The sequence below is a fragment of the Giraffa tippelskirchi genome, chromosome 7 (assembly GCF_054371585.1).
Source record: "Giraffa tippelskirchi isolate mGirTip1 chromosome 7, T2T-mGirTip1v1.2.pri, whole genome shotgun sequence".
NCBI classification, from domain to species: domain Eukaryota; kingdom Metazoa; phylum Chordata; class Mammalia; order Artiodactyla; family Giraffidae; genus Giraffa; species Giraffa tippelskirchi.
In genome coordinates, this window is record NC_137281.1 from 108,025,309 (window position 1) to 108,045,802 (window position 20,494).

Consider the following 20,494-nt stretch of genomic DNA (forward strand, 5'->3'; position numbering starts at 1 on the left):
CTTCATACTGAGCGCACTGTATCCTTCAAGCTAATTTTTTCCCAAAAAGTCGGGGGGGGGGGGTGGCCCCTGGTGGAAGAAGGCTACCTTTAGGCTATTTTAACATTAGTTCCTCTTGTGGAGAAAGTCTGCTTTGAACACTAGCTTGGTAAACAATTTTTCTCAGTGTGCAACAGCGGGCCAGGCTCCTCTTCCATGGGATTCCCCAGGCAAGAATACTGGAGTGGGTGCCATTCCCTTCTCAGGGGATTCTCCAGACCCAAGGATGGAACCCAGGTCTCCTGCATTGCAGGAAGATTCTTTACCATCTCAGCCACCTGGGAAGGTCATACGGTGAGTAGGCACAAACGTACCCTGAGTTTTTGAAGGTTATCACACTCAAACCCAATTCGCTGGTGACTAATCCTTGACTGGCCCACAAGGACAAGTGTCTTCTTGCCCCATCCACAGACTTCCTAACCTAAAGCATTGGTCACCAACTGCCAAAAAGACTTCCACTCCGATAAAGGAAGGGCGGGCCACGGACTCTGTCTGCCGCGGCTTGTAGTCTCTTCAGCAGCCCAATCCCTGGGCTCTTGGAGGCGGTATCGCCTTGCGCTGATCCCTTCCCATTGAGGGTATCGGCGAGCTGCGGAGCCAATGAGGCTGCAGTAACGTGGCAGCCACCCACGAGCCGGCGTCTACGCCCGCCCCAGTCGGCGAGCCGGGCTCCGCCCCACGTCGAGACCTACCATCCAGCGCCCAATTAGAGGGGGGAAAATGGGGCCCGCCTCCCTCTCGGAGTCTCTGCAGGAGCCCCGGTCCCCCCCGGATGCCCTAAGTGGAGGCGCTGGGTCACACGTCGCCGCATCCCCACCCTCTTCCGGCCTTGGCTCCCGGGCCGCGCTAGCTTCTCCCGGTGGATGCTGCGCCTCTCGGAGCGGAACATGAAGGTGCTATTCGTCGCCGCCCTGGTTGTGGGCTCCGTCTTCTTCCTGCTATTGCCTGGACCATCCGCGGCCGATGAGAAGAAGAAGGGGCCCAAAGTCACTGTCAAGGTCTGGCCTCCCCTCTCCAGACCTGCCTGGCGAGGCCCGCCCTCGCCTCCAGTGTTCAGGCGTTGGCCCAGCTGGTTACATGTGTCCGGAGCTCGGGCCTGGGTTTTCTCGGCTTTGGCTCTGTCCCTCCCTAGTCTCCCTACTGTGGCCTTTTGGTACCTGGGCGAGCCTCACGCTTTCAGACTGGAGAATGACCCGGACCCTCCCCGATCGCCCGACCCTGACCCGGCATGCCCATCTGGGGCCGGGCTTGCAGACTTTGCAAATACCCCTGGTGCTAAGGAAATGGTGAAAGACCGCGTCTGCCAAATTGTTAGTCCTTTCTTTTCTTAGGCCAGATTTTAGTCACTTCCAATTCCAAAGCACAGCAGTGTAGTTTAAACCTGAGTGGTGTGCTTGGGCTCCTCTCTTTATGTTTTTTTGATGTTAATTTTTAGAATCTGGACCCATTATTTATTTAGAGCAAAGGTTGTTACCCAGTAGTGAAAAGAGAGTGTAAACTAACATATGGAGCATTCATTAGATTTTCTTGGGGTTTTTGTCACCACCAAAATCAGATGCAGAAACACTGCTATTAAAATTTGGTTCTGTTTTCTCTACCATCTTCTGGGTAGCTTCTTGGCCCTTCATTCCCTAGGAAGACCCCTTTTAAGAAGCTAAGTTCTAAATGGCCTTTTTCCTCAGGTGTACTTTGACCTGCGAATTGGAGATGAAGATATAGGCCGGGTGGTCATCGGTCTCTTTGGAAAGACTGTTCCAAAAACAGTGGATAATTTTGTGGCCTTAGCTACAGGAGAGGTAAGTGGCTGGAGGCAGGGTAGCCAAACTCAAAAGGCAGTGAAGTTTGGCAAGTAGGGCTGACAGCAAACTGACCTGCAGAACGTGGCCCACCCAAAGCAGTGGCCCTCACAGAGTACCAGCTGTACCCTCTGGCCCTGGGAATCCAGGAGTACCATGTCTTGCGAGAGTTTTAAAAAATAAATCCAGAATTAGAATTTTTCTTTTTTTTGAGAAAATTTTTCATCTTTGAGACCTTGGTTATTCATCTTTAAGTAACTAAAGGAAACATTTAGGGAAACTAACTTGTGGCCTCTGCACCAGAATGAGAGGCCCAGAGCTTTCCAGGTTTTAAGGAACTGAATTCCTCATTTAAGAAAGTTTGTATTCCAGCTTCCGGTTGCATCAGCAGGTAATTTTTTTTTTTTCCTGTCGGTTTCTTTGCATCTCTTCCTATGATTAGATTAGGAAATGAAAGGGAAAAGATAGAGGCATTAAGTGAAGGGGAGTTGTATAAAGGCTGAGGAACGTGGGGTCTTTGCCTTTCCTAGCCTGGACTTTGGCCACCAGTCACCCAGTAGCACATTGAAGGAAGGATCTGCAGCAGGGCTTTCTCTTCTGCAGGGCCTGTTTAGTGTCTGCCTCGTGCCTCATGCCACCTTCTCACCTTCCTATCCCTTTTTCTAGAAAGGATTTGGCTACAAAGACAGCAGATTCCATCGTGTGATCAAGGACTTCATGATCCAGGGTGGAGATTTCACCCGGGGAGATGGCACTGGAGGTAACCTCAAGTCTTCTGGGCATAGGGGTGTCTCAGGGCAGCCCCCAGGGCTGGAGGGTCAGGGAACCCAGTACAGAGGAGAGGGAGGAATGGGTTTCAGGCAGACATAGGAGGCCAACATGCTGATCAAGCCCTACAGCCTCTGACATTTCCCACAGTACCTGCTGGGGGGAGGGAAGCAAAGCAAAACACACCTGTAGGTGATTGTAGGTCAGGTATGCAACGCTCGTGTGGTGACCTTGGAGGCCCCAACAGGACTGAGAGAAATTGCTTTCCTTGGCAGTCTCTCACCAGAGAGCACTTGACAAGAGCTGACCCCTGCACTCTTTGTACACTAGGACAGACAGACACCCTGGACTAACCCACAGGTGTCACCACACTTGAGTGTACAGCCTGCCGTTCTCTCAGACCACAGCTGCAGCTCACCCAACTGATCCACATTGACTGGGCCAGGCTCAGTGGTGGGTGCTGAGGATACAAAACAAAACAAAAAAATCAGTGGGACAGCAACTCACTTTCACTTCCAGTACCTGAAAAGTCACAAATAGGCTGTGACACAGCTTTTAGGGCTCATGCTCTGTCCTCAAGTTTATCATTTAGGTGGGAAGAACTAGGAGAAATCACTAGGAAAGTGACTCAAGATGTAAGTAATAGTTGGCTGGATGAGAGGGACAAGCAGACATGATACAAAGCACTGTATTCATGGAGTGACGCACTGCTGAGTGTCTCCACCTTCTCACTTGGTGACCACAGGCAAGCAAGTCCTCTGAACCTTGGTTTCCTCGTCTGTAGAGTTAGGTGTCAGGAGTCGTGGGTGCTGGGGGTGGTGAGGTGAGATTTTGAGTGTGCAGTGCCCAGCGAGTAGTAAGGAAAGCCAGCCATCCTCGAAGCACTGACAAGCGAAGGACTCACTTTGGGCCAAGTGAAAGTGATAGCCACTCAGTTGTGTCTGACTCTTTGCAACCCCATGGACTGTAGCCCACTAGGCTCCTCTATCCATGGAATTCTCCAGGCAAGAGTACTGGAGTGGGTAACCATTACCTTCTCCAGGGGATCTTCCTGACTCAGGAATTGTCTCCCACGTTGCATGCAGATTCTTTACTGTCTGAGCCACCAGGGAAGCCCACTTTGGGCCAAGGTGATCAAGAAATAGGCTTGCAAACATGAGGATTTGAGCTGGGTCCTGACGGGGGAGAATTTGAATGGGCAAGGAAGAGGCGGGGTTACAGCATGCGTTCAGCTCTGCGGCAGGGGCTTGGTTGAAGGTGGGTCAGGAGGATGGCAGTGGAGCTCCCACCAGGAGCCCAGAGTGGCAGGCTGGGGCCAGGCCCAGGACCCAGGGCTTTGTCCTCCATAGAGTGAAGATCTGCTGAAGACTTGAATGGGAGCAAGGCCTGATGGCAGGGGAGTTTTGAGGGATAGTGTGGTGGATTCAGGACATTGAGGCAGGAGAAGCAGACTGGGAGGGGGTTGGTACAACCGCCCCTGCATCGAGCAATGTGAGCCTGAACCCAGGGAGGATTCCTACAGGGAAAAATTCCTAGCAGAGATTCGAGAACCAGACCACCTTGGTTTGAACTCCGGCACTGGTGCTTCCCAGTGAGGGTACGTCTAGTCTCTGTATCCTGGTTTCTTTGAGGAGGAGGGGGCTCTTAGGTCCTGCCTCACAGGGTGGGTTTTTTTTTAATGTGTCAGATGCTTGCACCAGTCCTCTGGCACACTGTTCCCACTCTGAGCCTCAGCCGTGATTGCAGTGGGGGAAGCGGGCACGGGAAGAAAGGACGGTGGGGGTGAGGGCAGCACAACGTGCAGAGGGGAAAATGTCAAGAGAATAACTGAAGTCTGGAGAGAAAGACGACAAAGTATATTGAGTTTATAACCTTCGCTATCCACTGAAGTTTGGGGATCTTGGGAAAGTGATGGGAGCTAAGTATATAGGTTTGGGGGCTTTCTGGATAGCAGCACTAGTCAAAATCTTGCAGTTGGCTGAGTTTTACAAAGGATTCTCACATGGGACTCGTTTATCTTAACGAGTTGACAGTTTTTTACATTTCACAATACAAATAAAAATAGCTTATTTTTGGCCCCACTACTCCCCTCCAGAAATATCCTCAAGAGGCTCTCTTTCTGTCTGATTGAGTCATGAAGGAGGAGAAAAAGGTTTCTTATGCAAATAAGTTTGAAAGGTGTTGGGTAAACCAAAGTGAAAATCACTTCTTTGCTGCTTGGTTTCTTGGGGCCTCTAGGGCACAGTGTGAATCTCACAGGGACGGAGGAGGGTGCAGTGTTTTCCCCTGGACCTAGCTTTGGGAGTTGAAGTTAGGGTCTCTGAGAGGTAGGGGTGGGTAGAGTTGTGCTCTTGGTTCCTGTCTCACTCCCAGGCCCCAAACCCTCCACACACAGACATGGTACACACACTCAGAGCCACCTTTTATTTTGGGCTTCAGTTGCCCACGAGGCTCTTGACTTTCCAGAACACAAATGGCAGCCCCTCCCCACCCATCTCTCTTCCTGCTTGGAGCTTCCTCAGCATCTTCTGTGCTCTTAGGAAGAAAAGCTGGTCAGCTGTAGCAGTCCTCCTTTTCTGGAGGGTTCTTACCCTCCCCTAGCCCCCGGCATCCTCCCCAACACCTCTTCTCTGTTAAAGTCTCCACAGCAGGCCTCTGCGGCCACATCCAAGGTCATTTCTAATATGTGCCTTACTTGAAAGCCATAAAGCTCTCTTCTCACATCGTGTGTGCCGTTCACTCAATCAGCCTGGCCTCATGCCCCACTTTGGCTATCTCCATGGTTTGGCTCCAGGGCCAGAGGGTGGGAAGCTGGTACGTGTGTCCTTGTACTCCACTGGAGCCTCGCCTGGCACGGGGGACAGATTCGACCTCTAGAATCCTCACCCCAAAGATCTGCTTGGTTGCCCACCAGCCCCACCCCAGCTCCCTGACCTACTCTTTCTTCTCAGGTAAGAGCATCTATGGTGAACGCTTCCCTGATGAGAACTTCAAGCTTAAACACTATGGGCCCGGCTGGGTGAGCATGGCCAACGCGGGCAAAGACACCAACGGCTCCCAGTTCTTCATCACAACAGTCAAGACCGCCTGGCTAGATGGCAAGCACGTAGTGTTCGGCAAAGTTCTAGAGGGCATGGTGAGTTTGGGGGGCTCAGGCTATCCCTGGGCAACCCCCGCCCCAACCGAGATCTGACACAGACCAGGGCAGGGGATCCATATATTTTATCCCTTTCCTAGAAGGGAACATATAGATTCAGACCAATTTTTATTTGTGCAAATCTGGGGTGAATTGTGAATCAACAGCCTACCTCTATGCCCCCAAGTCCCTTTCCTTTTTTCAGCCATGGCACACAGGATCTTAGTGTCTCAGTGAGGGATTGAACCTGCGCCCCCCTGCACTGGGCAAGTGCATTCTTAACCACTGGACCACCAGGGAAGTCTTGCCCCCAAATTCTAAATACCTCCAGGCCCCAGGCAGAGGCTGACCAGGAGGCCCCTTTGAGGCTTCACAGATAAAGCACCTTCATCCTGTCACTCAGACAGTCATGTCCTGGCTCCACCATTAGTTGTACAGGGCACAGCTGGACACACGGTACTGGAGAAGCCACTTGGTACCTACTCCCCATTCCCCACCCCCCACATACCCCTAGCCCAACCTGGATGGTGCTTCAGAGGATCAAGACTTCTGCATCCTCCTGTTGTCAAAGCTGGGTTCTCTCTGACCTGGGTGGGCCCCCGGACACGATGCCCCTAGGATTTTGGTGCCTCATGGTCTGTACGCTGTTCCTCACGTGTGGGTCTCAGCCCTCCCAGCTGCACGCTGGGGCCTGTCCCCCTGGCGGGGCAGACCTGACACTCTGCCTCCCTCCCCAGGATGTAGTACGGAAGGTGGAGAGCACCAAGACGGACGGGCGGGACAAGCCTCTGAAGGACGTGAGGATCGCAGACTGCGGCAAGATCGAGGTGGAGAAGCCCTTTGCCATTGCCAAGGAATAGGGCCCCAGGGACCTTTTCCCTTTGAGCAATTTTCTGTGTGGCCCTCCCAGGGGTGAAGGTAGCTCGCCACAGGGCTCCGTGCTGCGCTGGCCCCAGGGCTGGCATCTGACGGGGCGGGCCCCTCCCCTCCCATTCCATGGGCCCAGTTTTGTAACAGACTCCTACCAACACTGACCAATAAAAAAATGGTGTTTTTTTTGTTTTGTTTTGTTTTTTTAAGTAATCTGTGTATGCGCTGGGTTATGGGCCCTTCAGCACCTCCTTCCAAGTCTAGCGCCAGCTGGACTGGGGCTCCTATGGCAGTGGTGCCAGTCCCCTCCTTGGGTGCCTGCACCCTTGCCCCAGGTGTTGTGCACAAAACCTTAAGCTGGAGCTTCTGCCACTTGCTTCTAAACTTTGCCAGCTGCTGAGCCTCAACCTTTGCAGGCCCTCCCCTCCTGGCGTGCACCTGCAAAAGTGCTAGTCGCTCCGTCGTGTCTGACACTTTGCGACCCCATGGACTGTAGGCCACCAGGCTCCTCTATCCATGGGATTCTCCAGGCAATACTAGAGTGGGTTGCCATTCCCTTTTCCAGGGGATCTTCCCGAACCTGAGTCTCCTGCAGTGCAGGCAGATTGGTGGGCTATGAAAATTATAAAGGAATTCTCCCTTGATTCCCTACTCTCTGTTGTCCCTGCTCTGGCCCCTAAGCTCTAGGATTCTACTACCTCAGATACCAGTGCAGCTGAGTTCTGAGCCCAGAGGGGTGGAGATTGGTGAGTCCTGGGTCCAGGCCGAGGGTGACCAGCTTGAGGACTGAGGCACATGATTGTTCTGGCAGGTGGCCTAAAAACTAAAAGCCTCTGCACTGGTCAGGGCGTCAGCGGCATTGGAGCAGGGTGACAGGCGGCCTCCGGCTGGGCTTCAGCTATGCTGGCATTGAAGCCATAGAGGCCCTGGAGCACGCCGTGCACCACCATGTTGGGCAGAGGCTCTAGAACAGAAGGAAAACAGGAGGAAGGGGTAGGGGCCACCAAGCAAGAGAAGGTGTGGGGTGGCCTGCAGCTCGAGTTCCTGCCCATAGGCACCTCCCCCCATCACTGCCACCACCCCTCCCCCACTCCCGGGACCAGGAGGAGCCCATGCCAAGGCAGCAGTAGCAGTTGGCCACCCCAAATAAGCCCTTGGCATTTCCAGTTCACTTTCTGTTCACATCTATGGTAAAGCCAGGCTGGTGAGGATTGGAGAGCAAGGGAGCCAAGCTCATTTCACCATGTCTGCTCCCTGGAGGAGAAGACAAAGACTGTAGGGGCAGCAGGGAGGTGTGGCCCCAGAGGAGGGCAGTAGGAGGGAGATGCTGCCCGGGGGTCCTGAAAGCTGAGAGATACCAAGTTCACCCTCACTCCCACCCTGCTATCTGGGCCCTAAATGTGGATTATAAGTCAGAGGAGCCATCTCACCTGGGGATGGGATGCAAATGTAAGGATCCATGGGGAAGCTGACGACAGGCCGGTGGTACAGCTGGGAGCTAGGAAGAAGAGGGGTCATGAACAGTGTAGAGGGAGGCAGAGAAAAGTCTTGGGTTGGATGGAGACTAGGAACTGAGATCGCCAAGGACCCTCAGGGGAAAAGTGGGCAGTGGTATCAGGAGGCATCAAGGTGAAAACCTGAACCACAGGGATAGACCAGAGGCGTGAGGCCCTAGCACATGGCCACGAGGGGGCAGCAGCAGCCCAGGGCAGATGGAGACTTGGACTTGGCTGTTGTTGCCAGGCAGGCACTCCCCCAGGGAGCTGAAGAGAGTGACTGTGAGCAGCCTAGGGGAGCCTGAGGCAAGGGTGGAGATGCGGAAGCCCAGACTTTCACCTCCCAGGGGACTGCTGCTTCTATTTGTAACAGACTCAGTTCCGGAGGCAGCTAGGGTAACGAAGGTACTCCAGAAAACAGCCCCTCCACTGGGTCAAGAAAATGACCAAGGAGGTTGTGTCTCAAAAAGGAAGGGCCAGGCTATGGCCTGGTGTATATGAGAAGGAAAGGGGCTTGGCCTCCTCACCTGCTGGCTGCAGAGAGCCCCCATCCCCCCAGCCCTGGGGCTCCTCCCATACCAAGCCCCTGTAGGGATGGATGCTCACCCCCAGTTGCTGGCCTTGGGGTCTGTGGGCCAGTGCCGAAGACTCAGGAATTCCAGTAGTTCCTTGGGCACATCCTGGTTCAAGTATAGGATGCCCTGGAGAAGAGAACAGAGGAAACCTGTAATCAGACTGAGCCATGTAAAATGCAGCAGCTGCTGCTGCTAAGTCGCCTCAGTCGTGTCCGACTCTGTGCGACCCCATAGACGGCAGCCCACCAGGCTCCCCCGTCCCCGGGATTCTCCAGGCAAGAACACTGGATCGGGTTGCCATTTCCTTCTCCAATGTGTGAAAGTGAAAAGTGAAAGTGAAGTTGCTCAGTCATGTCTGACTCTTCGCGACCCCATGGACTGCAGCCCACCAGGCTCCTCCATCCATGGGATTTTCTAGGCAAGAGTACTGGAGTGGCTTGCCATTGCCTTCTCCAGTAATATGCAGAGCCTGGTGCAAAATGAAAACCTAGGGGCCCTTCTAAAATGATAAAGAAGTTCAAGACAGCCAGAGCAGAGCATTAAACCAAGCTAGAGCCCTTCTGAGCACTAGCCCCAGGTGACTACACAGATTGGCCCATGAAGCCTGCCTGGTCTGTAATCGGGCATAACTGTGTGGGAGAGTGGGGAACGGCTTCCATCCTTATCATGAGGGCAGCACAGGATCCACTCTGGAAGAAGAGAACAAGCCTTCATCTTACTGGGATCACCCATCTGCTGGCCCCCTCACTCAATCCTACCAATTCAGAGAGGGAAGTTTAGACCCATCTTTAGTGACGAAAGTGCTAAGTCACTTTAGTCATGTCCGACTTTGTGACACTATAGACTGTAGCCTGCTAGGCCCCTCTGTTCATGGCATTCTCCAGGCCAGAATACTGGGGTGAGTTGCCATTCCTTTCTCTAGGGAACCTTCCCAACCCAGAGTTCGAACCTGCATCTCCTGCACTGCAGGTAGATTCCTTACCACTGAGCCATCAGGAGGAGCCCCTTACTGTTTAGAAAACTGAGGCTTAAAGTATCGGCCAATAAATATGGGTCCCCCTCTCCCCATATCCCCACACTTCTCTGCTTGAATCCCCCCTCTGGTCCTGATGACTGAGGGGCAATAGAGTGAGACCCACGCAAACCTGGATATAGGCTTCCAAGCCCTGCCGCCGCTGCTCCAGCCCTCTGGTCCTCCAGTTGGGCAGGCGTTTCGACGGGAAGTCCGGCACTTTGTACAGTTTCTTAATCTGCCAGGTTATTGCGGTGCGATCACAGCATCCGGGTGGAGCCCTCAAGCTCACTTCATCCCAGCCAAGAGCCCTCCCCCAGTTCTCCCCGCCGCCACCACCCCCAAACTTCAGGCTTTACCCTGAGACACACCCGCGTGGTGAGTGGCGGTTGGGACAAGGGCGAGAGGCGCCCCCAACTGTCCCCCTCCGCCCCCAAGAGCCAGGACGCCAGACCGGCCGCCCAGGGGCACGAAGAGCACAGGCTGGGACCTGCCCAGCTTTGCGCCCTTTCCGCAGCCCGCGAGGATGTCTATATCCAAGACCTGAGCTCTCCTGGGCCTGGCGAGGTAATGGGGGGTGGCAGAGACCTCCGGGGGCTGGGCAGGAGCCGGGCTGGGGTCCATGGGTCGGTGGTGCGCGCAGCCTTACCCGCTTATGGAGCGCGTGGAACTCGCTGTAGCGCCTCTGCACGATGTGTCTGCGCCCGCGGCACAGCACCTCCACTCGGAACACCTGGCGGACGCCGGCGGGCAGCCGAGTGCGCGTAAGACCCGGCGCGAGGGCGCAGCCGGACCCGCTCCCGGCGACGCCCCCAGCCCACCCTCCGCCCGCAGAAGCACAAAGCGGCCTGGGAGCGCCGCTGCTCTCCAGGGACCCTCCCAATCTCCCACACACTTGGGGACTCTGCCCGGTGCAGTCAGTCCCTCAGGAGCCGGGACCGCCGTCGGCAGGGCTAGCAAACCCCAGCGGCCCAGAGACCCTCGACAGGGTGTCCCCCGACCGCCTGGGCCGCCGCGCTCGGGCTCCCGAGCCCGGAGTGCGGGGTCCCCGTTGCATTCTGCGCGGGGAAATCCGGTGGGTCCCCGCGCCCCTTCCCATCCACTGCCCTCGCTCACCATGTGGCCTTTCTCGGGGCTCTGCCGGGTGCCCTCGGCCTCGGGCCCCACCGACGGGATGTGAACTTCCAGCATCCGCGCGCCGCTCGCAGCCAAACTCTCAGAGAGCGGACCCTAGACCCCTGCGGGTCGACCCCGCCTCCTCGAGCCTGCAGGCCCCGCCCCACGCTGGCCCCGCCCCGGGCGTTCCCGCGCGCCGCCGGGTCCTGCAAGGGGCAGATTAGGCTGGACCCCCGGCGGCGGGAAGCGGGCGCGGCCCTTTGAGCCTAGTGGGGCAGCAGTGCGTGGGGACCTTTCAGCAGAGAGGCATCTGTCAACGTGTCCACATTCATCGAGTGCCCAATGATTGCCAGGATTGCGGGCTAGCTCAATTTCACCTGCTCTTGTTTGAACGCCTACTAAGGATTGTAAGCACCTGTGGACGCTGGGCAAGCAGGGAGGCTGGGCCGAGACCAACTAGGAACGTCCCTTGCATTCCTCACACCCTTCCCCGGGACCAGGTTGCACTTCCATCTCCTTCCTTCCACCTCGACGCACGCTGGCTTTGATTTCCCCTCTCCCCCAGCATTCACAGGCCCCACCATTCACTCGGTTTTCAAATCCATTCCTCCATTTCAATCATCTTTCAGCCCAAACCTGCATCAGGTTGGGGAGAGGCAGTGCAGGGACAAAGGCTCTGCTTTAGAAGTCAGACAGCACGGGTTTCCCCAACTGTGTAGCTCTGTGCTCATTTGCAAAACTGGGATAATATGCCTCCCTCAGGAGAGTGTAGGAATGTTGAGTGAGACGATCCCTGCTAAGCCCTCAGCAGAGTAGATTTTGAGAAAATGGTAGTTTGTGAGCTCATCCTGGAGACATAGGTGGGTGGTGTTGGTGTACAGGACGATGGATGGGGAAGAGGACCGTGGAAGGTGGCACTACACTGCTCTTGCCCATTCTTCTGGCAGAATCTTTTTGGGTCTGTGGCAGGATTTAATCCAGAACTCTCTCACCTGTGCTAGTAGGGGCTTCTGCTTCCAGCTCTCAGCGCTCCTCCCCACCCCCATAAGGGAGCTGTCCCGTTCAGCATAACCCTTCATTCCACTGACTTCTCCCCAGAGAGTCTTGGGGGCAATGGAGGAAGGGGAGGCCCCTGCCTCCCAGAAGAGAACTCATACCTAGCAGAAGGCTTCATGGTGGGAAGGTGCAGCAAGCAGAGTACCTGTCTTTGCAGCTGGGGTTGGGGGACCATGGGGTCCCTCGCTCCCTCCTTAGTGCAGAGGTTCTGCAGTGCTGGAGCAGAAGCCCCCTACCCCCATTCCCAGCTCTGCCCCCAGAGAGGCTGAGAGGACCCCATATGGGGACAAGCAGGTCTCATCAATACCATGTCCTACACCATTTCCTCCCAAATTCCACCTCACAAGGGTGACAGAATCAGGAAGCTGAAACTTCCTGGAAGGGAAATGACCCACCATGAGGAGAAGTGCTGGGATTTCATTTCCTCCCTTGCTCTCTAGGGCCCCTCCAGTCAGGGACCTTGCACTTCTAGTCCTCTCTGGGGATGTTCAGACCTCTAAACTTCTTGGTCACCCATCCTAAGGAAGGTCTGCCCTCTATTCCTACCACCCAGATTGCTGCCACATCTTCTACATCTTCTACTGGACCTCACCTTTCTTTCTCGATGCTCTCCTTCATACAAAGTCCACTCTATATCTAGCAGCACCGACTATCAAGGTATCTGCTTAACACTGTCCAAAGGCTTTGCATTGTGCTTAAAACAAAACCCCTCTTCCCCCCAACCCCGATCTCCAGAGCTCTAAATGACCTGGCCCAGCCTCCATATCTCATTTTCTCTCCTCCCCTCTCTGGCATGGGGCTCCAGCCTCAGTGACCTTCTTCCAGTTGTCAAACCTAAGGAGCTCTTTCTGCCTCAGGTCATTTATACTCACTGTATCATCTCCCTGTAACACCCTTTCCTGACTCTTCACCTGAAGGGCATTGCCTAGAGCTTCCAATCCTTAGCCTAAACCTCACCTCTTCAAAGATGCCTTCCTTCCTTACCACCCTATTATAGCACCCCGTCTCCGTCCTTACTCCAGTATTACTGCTGTGCTCTGCTTATTCACTCAGCCGTGTTCAACTCTGTGCAACCCTATGGACTGTAGCCCACCAGGCTCCTCTGTCCATGGGGATTCTCCAGGCAAGAATACTGGAGTGTGTTGCCATGCCATCCTCCAGGGGATCTTCGAAACCCAGGGATCAAACCCAGGACTCCCACATTGCAGGCAGATTCTTTACCATCTGAGCCACCAGAGGAGCCCAAGATTACTGGAGTGGGCAGCCTGTCCTTTCTTCAGGAGATCTTCCTGACCCAGGAATCGAACTGGGGTCTCCTGCATTGCTGGTGGATTCTACATCAGCTGAGCTACCAGCGAAGCCCTACTGGTTTTTTTTAATTGTGTTTTTCCCTGGTGTCCCCAACTCGGCGTCCAGACTCAGTACCATCGGCCCAGGGACATGGTCTCTTGACAGCAGTTTACCACCATGGTCCAAGCATGTAGTAGATACCCAGAAGAAATTTTGTTGCTTGAAAGACTATATGGATGAATGGTGGTAGTGGTGGTGGGGGTTGTGGTGGGGAGTGAGTTGTTGGGGAAAGCCTGGGAACAGGAGGGAAGGCCTAGGAAAGAGGCAGGAAGGGAGCAGCGTTGCTGAAGGGTTACAGAAGGGCCTGCGGAGGGACAACAGGAATCCTCTTCCCACCTGCAGAGGCAGACACCTAGCTCTCTGTCTCTGACCCTCTCTCTGCAGATGGTCATCTACCTTATTCATTTGTTCAATTTTCAGGTATTCCTGAGAAGTCTCAAATCAATGGATTTTCATTCCCATTTATAGGAGATTTGATGCACCTGATGTGAAATATCTTGTAGGAAACCTGCAGCTTCTTTTGCATGCTAAGTCGCTTTAGTCGAGTCTGACTCTGTGTGACCCTATGGACTGTAGCCCGCCAGGCTCTCTGTCCATGGGATTCTCTAGGCAAAAATACTGGAGTGGGTTGCCATGCCCTCTTCCAGGGGTCTTCCCCACCCAGGGATCAAACCAGCATCTCTTGTGTCTTCTGCAGTGGCAGGCAGGTTCTTTACCACTGGTGCCACCTGGGAAGCTGCAGCTCCTTATGCCATGGCATTTCATTCACACATGAATATAAAGATTCAAAAGAAGAAAAACAAGATCCTGGATCTGGAGACATTTATGTTTTTGGGGAGATAAAACAACGTCCAGAGACCATTTTCCTGTAAAGAGGAACACCTGACATGATGTGTACACTCCAGAGCAGTTATTACTGTCAAAGGGAAAGTTTGTTTCCTGTTTACTTTAAGCCTTTGGCCGGCTCCCTATATGAACACTGAGCTAAGTTCCAGACTCAGGTTATAGGGCCCTGACTGGGGATTTCTGAATGTGTAGGCCCGGCAGGCAGTCTGATCCTGTGAGTTTCCCACAGGGTCGCTGGTGAATCTGATGCTCCTGGTTGGGGGCCATGTTGGAAACGCCTGCCTGTTACAGCTCACACCAGCCCCGCCAGGGAGGGAGGGCCACCCTGACCCCGCTGTCCAGACGTAGAGCCTGGAGATGAAGATCAAGGACCGAGGCAGAGGGCAAGGGCTGGGGATGGAGATGTTCTCCCGACCCGACCCGCTCCTGGGGCCGCCTGGTCGCGGGCTGCAGGTGGGCTGGATCGCGGCTCCCCCCGCCCCCACCCCGCCTCCACCACTCGCCCTGCCCTCCCTAGTCCTCTGCCGCCCGCACACAAAGCCCCTTTCAGGGACTCGGGCTCGACTTCTGCTGCTCCGGAGGTTTGGTTAACCCCGTTAAGAAAACAAACAGCTCCTGGGCCGGCGGGCGCCGCTGGGCACAGAGGCTGGATTCTTCCCCTCCCCGCGGGCGGGCGGAGGCAGGCTGACCTGGGGACCCAGCAACCCTGGGGCAAGGCTGGGCCAGGACTGCTGCTCCCGAGGGCTGGGTGGGGGGCGGGCGTCCGAGCTCTGGTCACCTGGGCAACCTTGGACAGCACCCTTGTTTCAGGGTTCTTATCTGTACCAGGGGGAGTTGTGTGTAGACTAAATGACACCATGCTCCCACAGTGTTTAGCATGAGGCCTGGCACACAGTAAGTAAATGTTAGCTATTCTTATTTGACTGAATTAGATGACTTCGCTGTTTTTGTCGGCCAAAACTGTGGGGTTTTGGAGATTACACATAGTTCATCCCATATATTGTTAATGATTCATTTTTCAAACAACGAAAACAAACTCTATTCCTTTCATTATCCTGAGGTTGCAAGATTGGCTTAAACACACACACAACAAAAATTCTGTTACTCCAACTACTAACTCTGTAATCAGGCTTTTCCTGATTTTCTAATATTGTACAACCAAAAAAAAAAAATTAAGATAAAGAATTGGAAGCTGAGGTTCGTGTAAATAAGCAACTGTCCTATTCATTCTAAGTTTCAGAGCACTTAACTGCTTAATAAGTACATCTTATACATCTGAAATAATAGAATTTAGAAATGTATGTTGTAAATATTGGACTTTGGTGTGGATACCTAAAAAATTAGTTCTGCTGCTAAAACATTTTAAATGATTAGCTAGTCTAAATTCATCATGTTATAGATGAGGAAACTGAGGTGCGAGGAAGGGAGAAGTGGGCTGTGGACAGGGCTGTGTTAGGAAGGCACCTCTGACAAGCATATCCTGCCCAAGCCCTGAGAGCAAAGTTTGGCCCCAGGTTAGGCTGGTGCCCTGCTTCTCAGGGGACTGGAAGGCTGCAGCCAGCAGTATCACTCCTAGGAGCCACTTGCCTCTTGCTGCAGGACAGAAGTGCAGCTGCTTCAGACAACATGAAGCAAGGCCTGGGCAGGGGGAGCTGCGGAGAGCACCCCAGCCGTCTGGCACCAGAGCAGCAGCTTCCCGGGGAGACTCTTCTGGTCCTACAACAACTCCTAACTTCCCTTAGAGTGGCATGTCAGGGGAACAACCAATTGCTCCTCTGGTGTGCTGGCACTGGGGTTCAAGGTACTCAGGCACCCTCAAGTCACAGGGGTTTATCACGAAGAAGGCTGTAAGACCAAGAACTAAGGACAACAGGTAAAGCTGCAGGGGTGCCCCCAGCAGCAGGCCTCCCTGTCTGGAAGGGAGGTGCTGCCCCGCCCTCGACCCACTGGAGCCTTGGATACTGTCTGGGGTTTCTTGGCAAGTAGAGTTTTTAGCCTCTGCCATTAATGGTCCCCAGCTACTCACCCAAGCTGCTTCTCCATCTTCTAGCTTCTGGTCCTGCCACACACTGAGCACATCTGGGGAAAGCATCTCACAGGGTCAGAGAAGCACAAATGCCTACAATGTCAGGTGGGTTACTTCTCCTTGATAGCCCTGCTGTGTGAGTTTGTTCAGACATTTAAGGAAACAACTTAGTGGGTTAGCATTTAGATCCTCCTTGTCCATCCCTGACTTCGGACATGGCACATGGGGGTGCAGACAGGCTGAGTCAAGTAGACTAATGTTCAAGCCTTAGCTCTTCGGTGTGACCTTGAGCAAGCTGCTTAAGGTCTCTAAGCCTCAGTCTTTTCATATAGATAATGATGCCCACCTGGCATGGTCATGGTGCCAGGTGAGCTTCACATCCCTGTACCCACTGGCACAGGAAGGTGTTTACCACATGGCAGCTCTTGTTATGGGGCCCTGGGGTGGGATGGGACTACCCGGACGGTCTGGACGCTTCCCTGCACGTTTCCTGGCTGCCAGGTGCCTCATCATTTTTTTCTAGTGAGACCCGCTCCCGGGCCCCTGTGGCCGTCACCACTGTCACTCATAAGGGAAGAGGAAGCTGAGAGCACTTGAGCTAGAAGGGGGCAGTCATTTGGAAACAATTGTCACATCCCTTTACAGAAAGGTCCTATCTCAGATGGGACAGGATTTTTTTCTTTGGGGTTTTTTCTGGACCCAGAATGAATCCCACAGAGGCTGAGCAGCTGGCCTCCACTGAGCAGCCTTGGTGTTGGGGGTGGGGAGGATTTCTGCCCCAGAGGTCTGGTCAGCAGAGCCAGAGGGGCATTTCCACAACAGACAAAGCAAAGGGGAGGGAGGAGGCTTATCAGGGGCATGCAATGAGGCAGGTGGCTATCACCTCCCACCTGTAGGCCTCACCTGGGGCACTGAACACCGATCCTGCCAACCACAGCAAAGCCTGTTAATCGCTCAGTCATGTCCAGCTCTTTGTGACCCCATGGACTATAGCCCACCAGGTTCCTCTGTCCATGGAACTCTCCAGGCAAGAATATTGGAGTGGGTTACCATTCCCTTCTACAGGGATCTTCTCAACCAAGGGACTGGACCAAGGTTTCCTGCATTGCAGGCAGATGCTTTACTGTTTGAGTCACTAGAAAAGCCCACAGCAGCAAAGCCTACCAAACCCCAAATCAGGCCTATTTCTGAATCTCTTGAAAATCCCCAAGATCTGGGGCCATAGGCTTGTAAAACAATAATCTCCACAGCTTAAGAGCACTGCCCCCTTAGGCTGCTTTTGGAAGTGGAGGAGGGACCTAGATGAATATCCATCTAGAGTAACCATGATCTTAAGGAGTTCAGAGCCATGGAGGCTGGTGAGATAACATTACAATCAAGGGTGAGAAAGACCAGAATATTAAGGAGACAGCGAAGTACTACGTTAAGAACTATAAAGGAGCCGGGGCTCCCACTCCAGTGGGGAATAGGGTAGGGTGGAGGATGGGTCAAAGAAAGCTCCCCAGAGAATGTAGGCCTCAATGGATGCAGTGGGTTGCTTTCCCACAATGAAAATAGCTTTATTTAATGTTTATGATTATAAAAATAATACACAAATTCCAAGCAATATCAAATAGTATAAAAATTGTAAATAATGCAAAATTCCATCCCTGGAGGCAATCACAGTTAACAATTCAATCAACATCCTTCTCATATATATATATATAATTTTATATGAATGCAGACCATATTATACATGTAATTCTGTAACCTATTCTTACTCAAAAATGAGTTTTTCTTGCCAATGAATATAGCTGTATATCATCTTCAATTACTATATAATATCTAATTGTATTATGTACCATAATTCATTTAATCCCTTCCTGCTGTACATTTAGATTGACTTCAAATTTTACAGCTGTAAACAATGCTATGATAGGCTTCTTTGCATAGCCATCTTCATGGATTTGGGTTTCTAGAAGTGTCTATGGGAATCCCCAGTGAGTGTCCTGACACACTAACCAATGCCCTCGTCTCTATTTACTCACACTTCCATCCACAATACCGAAGGCTGGCTGTTTCAGACAAGTGTAAGTCTAAGACTGAAGGGAGGGACGGGGGCTTGAGATAGGGCGCCTCAGGTGCAAAGGCCACTGATAATCAAGGCTTCTTAAGCTACACAGCAGTGGGGCAGGAAGGAGCGTATGTGGAGTCTGTTTCCATGAGGTACGCACACTTCTGTGAAGGACTAGGAGATAAACAGGGAAAGGTGAGCTGGAGTCCTCTCACAGCAGGCTGTGAAGGCCAGGTGGCAGAACCCACTGTTGGAGATTATTCAACAGTTACCTACATAGCACCTATTTAAAGCCCAGATATTTTCCGGGGTCACAGGGTTAAAGAGATGTTCCACTTTGGAGAGTTAATTGTCTTAATTGTTTTTTTTTGCCTTAAATTGCTTTTTGTTCTTCAGTCACCTGCCTCATCTCGTCCTGTTCTTTGTAGCCATTGTGCTCCTATGGATACCCTAAGGCTCAAATTAAATATTACAGAATTTTTGTTTGGCGGAGATTGCCAACATTGAGCCACACAACTGGTATCACAAGACATTGGCAGATGATGTCGCACCAACCCTGGGGCCAGAAGACAAGGATGGGTTGTTCTAGTCCATTTCTAACTCTGAGCTCTGACCCAACTCTTCCCCAACGTGGAGCTGAGAATCTTAGTCAGTGACTCATTAAGGCAGAGTGCCCTGTTCAGGCATGGGTCAAATGCAGGAAAGGAGGGAATCACCATTCTCTTCCTTTCCTACTCCTCCCCCTCCCAAAGACTGCTGGGGAAAATCCTACCACCTTAGGGTCTGCTGTTCCTCAGAATACATAGTTTTCAATCCCACTTGGGCCCTAAACATGCTCAGCAAAGGACACTCCTTCCATCACCACACTCCTTTCTCAACCAGTTCCTGGCCCCATCTTTAGATTTCCATTACCTTCTCATGACTTTTCAAATTTGTGCTGCACAGGTATTCTTTATTTTCTTTAGGCTTCTCAGCTACAGGTGCATTCAGAATGAAAATCACTCGGAAAGAGCTCAATGTTACAAATATCCACATGTAATGCTTCCTATCATTTCTACTTCTTGCATTTGTTCTGTTGCTGAAGACCCATTCTGAATGCTGGGGTCTCTTCAGCTCTAAGCCCTCACCTTCAGGACTCCGGAGCCCAGAGATGCATGGGGGAGATAACCCACAGGGAAGCAGGAGAAGTAGGACTCATTTCCACAGCTCTTCTGCAAACCACTTGACTCAAAATAGGTCAACAAGATAGCCATATCTGAGAACATTTGAATTACCATGCAGGAGGTTAATCTTTCTTCCCCAGCCCCAGCAACGAGGCTCCCTGCTCTGTGCATTTTGCGTTTGCTCCCAGACATGGCTGATGGCTATTCCCTTTCTCGCCTCTGAATTTTGTTAACATGTTACATCTGACATGCCTTTAAATGAAACAAAGCCAGCTTTTACTCTGTATCTCCCTTACCTCTCAGCACAGTCCTCCCTTTTCATTCAGAGAAGCCTCTTATATGTCTGGCTGACACTTTGTGCCTCCAGCCTTGTATCTTCTCATATGTCTACATCACAAATGTGACCACGCTATTTCCTGCTTAAGTCCTCCCAGAAGCTCCCCACACTTGCAGGGTCATGTTCAAAGTGCCCCACAGGTGACAGGCACTGTGTGATCCAGCTCTTGCTCATCACTCCATGGGCCGTCCACTGACTTGACTCTGGCCACATCTAGCCACTGGTATTTCCTAAATGAGCCCACCTCTCACTACATGACACAGGAAGGTAGATGGTCCAGCAGAAAGAACAAAAACCTCTTCACCTTGAAGACACAGTTCAAGCACCCCCTTCTCCAATTTCTTCCTCCTGAGTCTCCAAGTGGAACAACTCCATCTTTGTGGCCCTATCCCCGCATACAGGCCTCTGGCTCAGTACGGGTAAACTGCTATTGGTCTTCTTAACTTTCAGGTATGCAAGTTCTACACAGAAATGCACAGGCCCTGAAGACAGCTGGCCCCATCAGCCTTGGGACAGAGCAGAAAGCTCTGAGAAGGAAGCTCTGACACCAGACGGGAGTCTGTCCCCAGGAAATAACAAAAACAGACTTATATCAAGAGGATCACTGGGTGGAACAAAACAAAGCAAAGAGAAAGTTTTAAATTTTTCTTAGGGTGTTAAAAATATGAAAAAGGGAGATGAGAATAAAATTTATGGGGCTAGTATGAATTCATGATTTTTAATTATTTATATCATCTATCTCCATCTCCCTCAATATTTCCATATATCTTTATCTACAGTTATTTCCTTGCTCTGTCTGCCAAGAAAAGCCTAGAAGCAATGACACTCCAGTAGCAATGGACACTCAGCACCCAG

At 52.4% G+C, this 20,494-nt stretch overlaps 2 protein-coding genes and 1 long non-coding RNA gene across 4 annotated transcripts; 2 read left to right on the forward strand and 1 right to left on the reverse strand.

The window, feature by feature from the left end:
- Positions 1-867: 867 nt before the first annotated feature.
- On the forward strand, positions 868-6,797 carry PPIB (peptidylprolyl isomerase B). The gene is made up of 5 exons (XM_081507429.1): positions 868-1,037; positions 1,722-1,835; positions 2,502-2,595; positions 5,555-5,739; positions 6,477-6,797. The coding sequence occupies exons 1-5, from the start codon at positions 903-905 to the stop codon at positions 6,597-6,599; spliced, it is 651 nt and encodes a 216-aa protein (XP_081363555.1). The 5' UTR covers positions 868-902; the 3' UTR covers positions 6,600-6,797.
- On the reverse strand, positions 6,771-10,898 carry SNX22 (sorting nexin 22). Of its 2 annotated transcripts, XM_081507432.1 has the most exons (7): positions 10,809-10,898; positions 10,342-10,425; positions 9,826-9,930; positions 8,712-8,806; positions 8,330-8,372; positions 8,040-8,100; positions 6,771-7,573 (listed from the first exon to the last, which is right to left on the reverse strand). In XM_081507432.1, the coding sequence occupies exons 1-7, from the start codon at positions 10,881-10,883 to the stop codon at positions 7,452-7,454; spliced, it is 585 nt and encodes a 194-aa protein (XP_081363558.1). In that variant the 5' UTR covers positions 10,884-10,898; the 3' UTR covers positions 6,771-7,451. The 2 variants fall into 2 exon arrangements, with proteins under 2 accessions (XP_081363558.1, XP_081363556.1); XM_081507430.1 differs by lacking the exon at positions 8,330-8,372 and having other exon boundaries at positions 8,040-8,107.
- Positions 9,641-20,347, forward strand: LOC145512834 (uncharacterized). Its single transcript, XR_014058848.1, has 3 exons — positions 9,641-10,259; positions 16,111-16,191; positions 20,090-20,347. It is a non-coding gene; the product is annotated as an uncharacterized LOC145512834 (long non-coding RNA).
- The last annotated feature ends 147 nt before the right edge of the window (positions 20,348-20,494 follow it).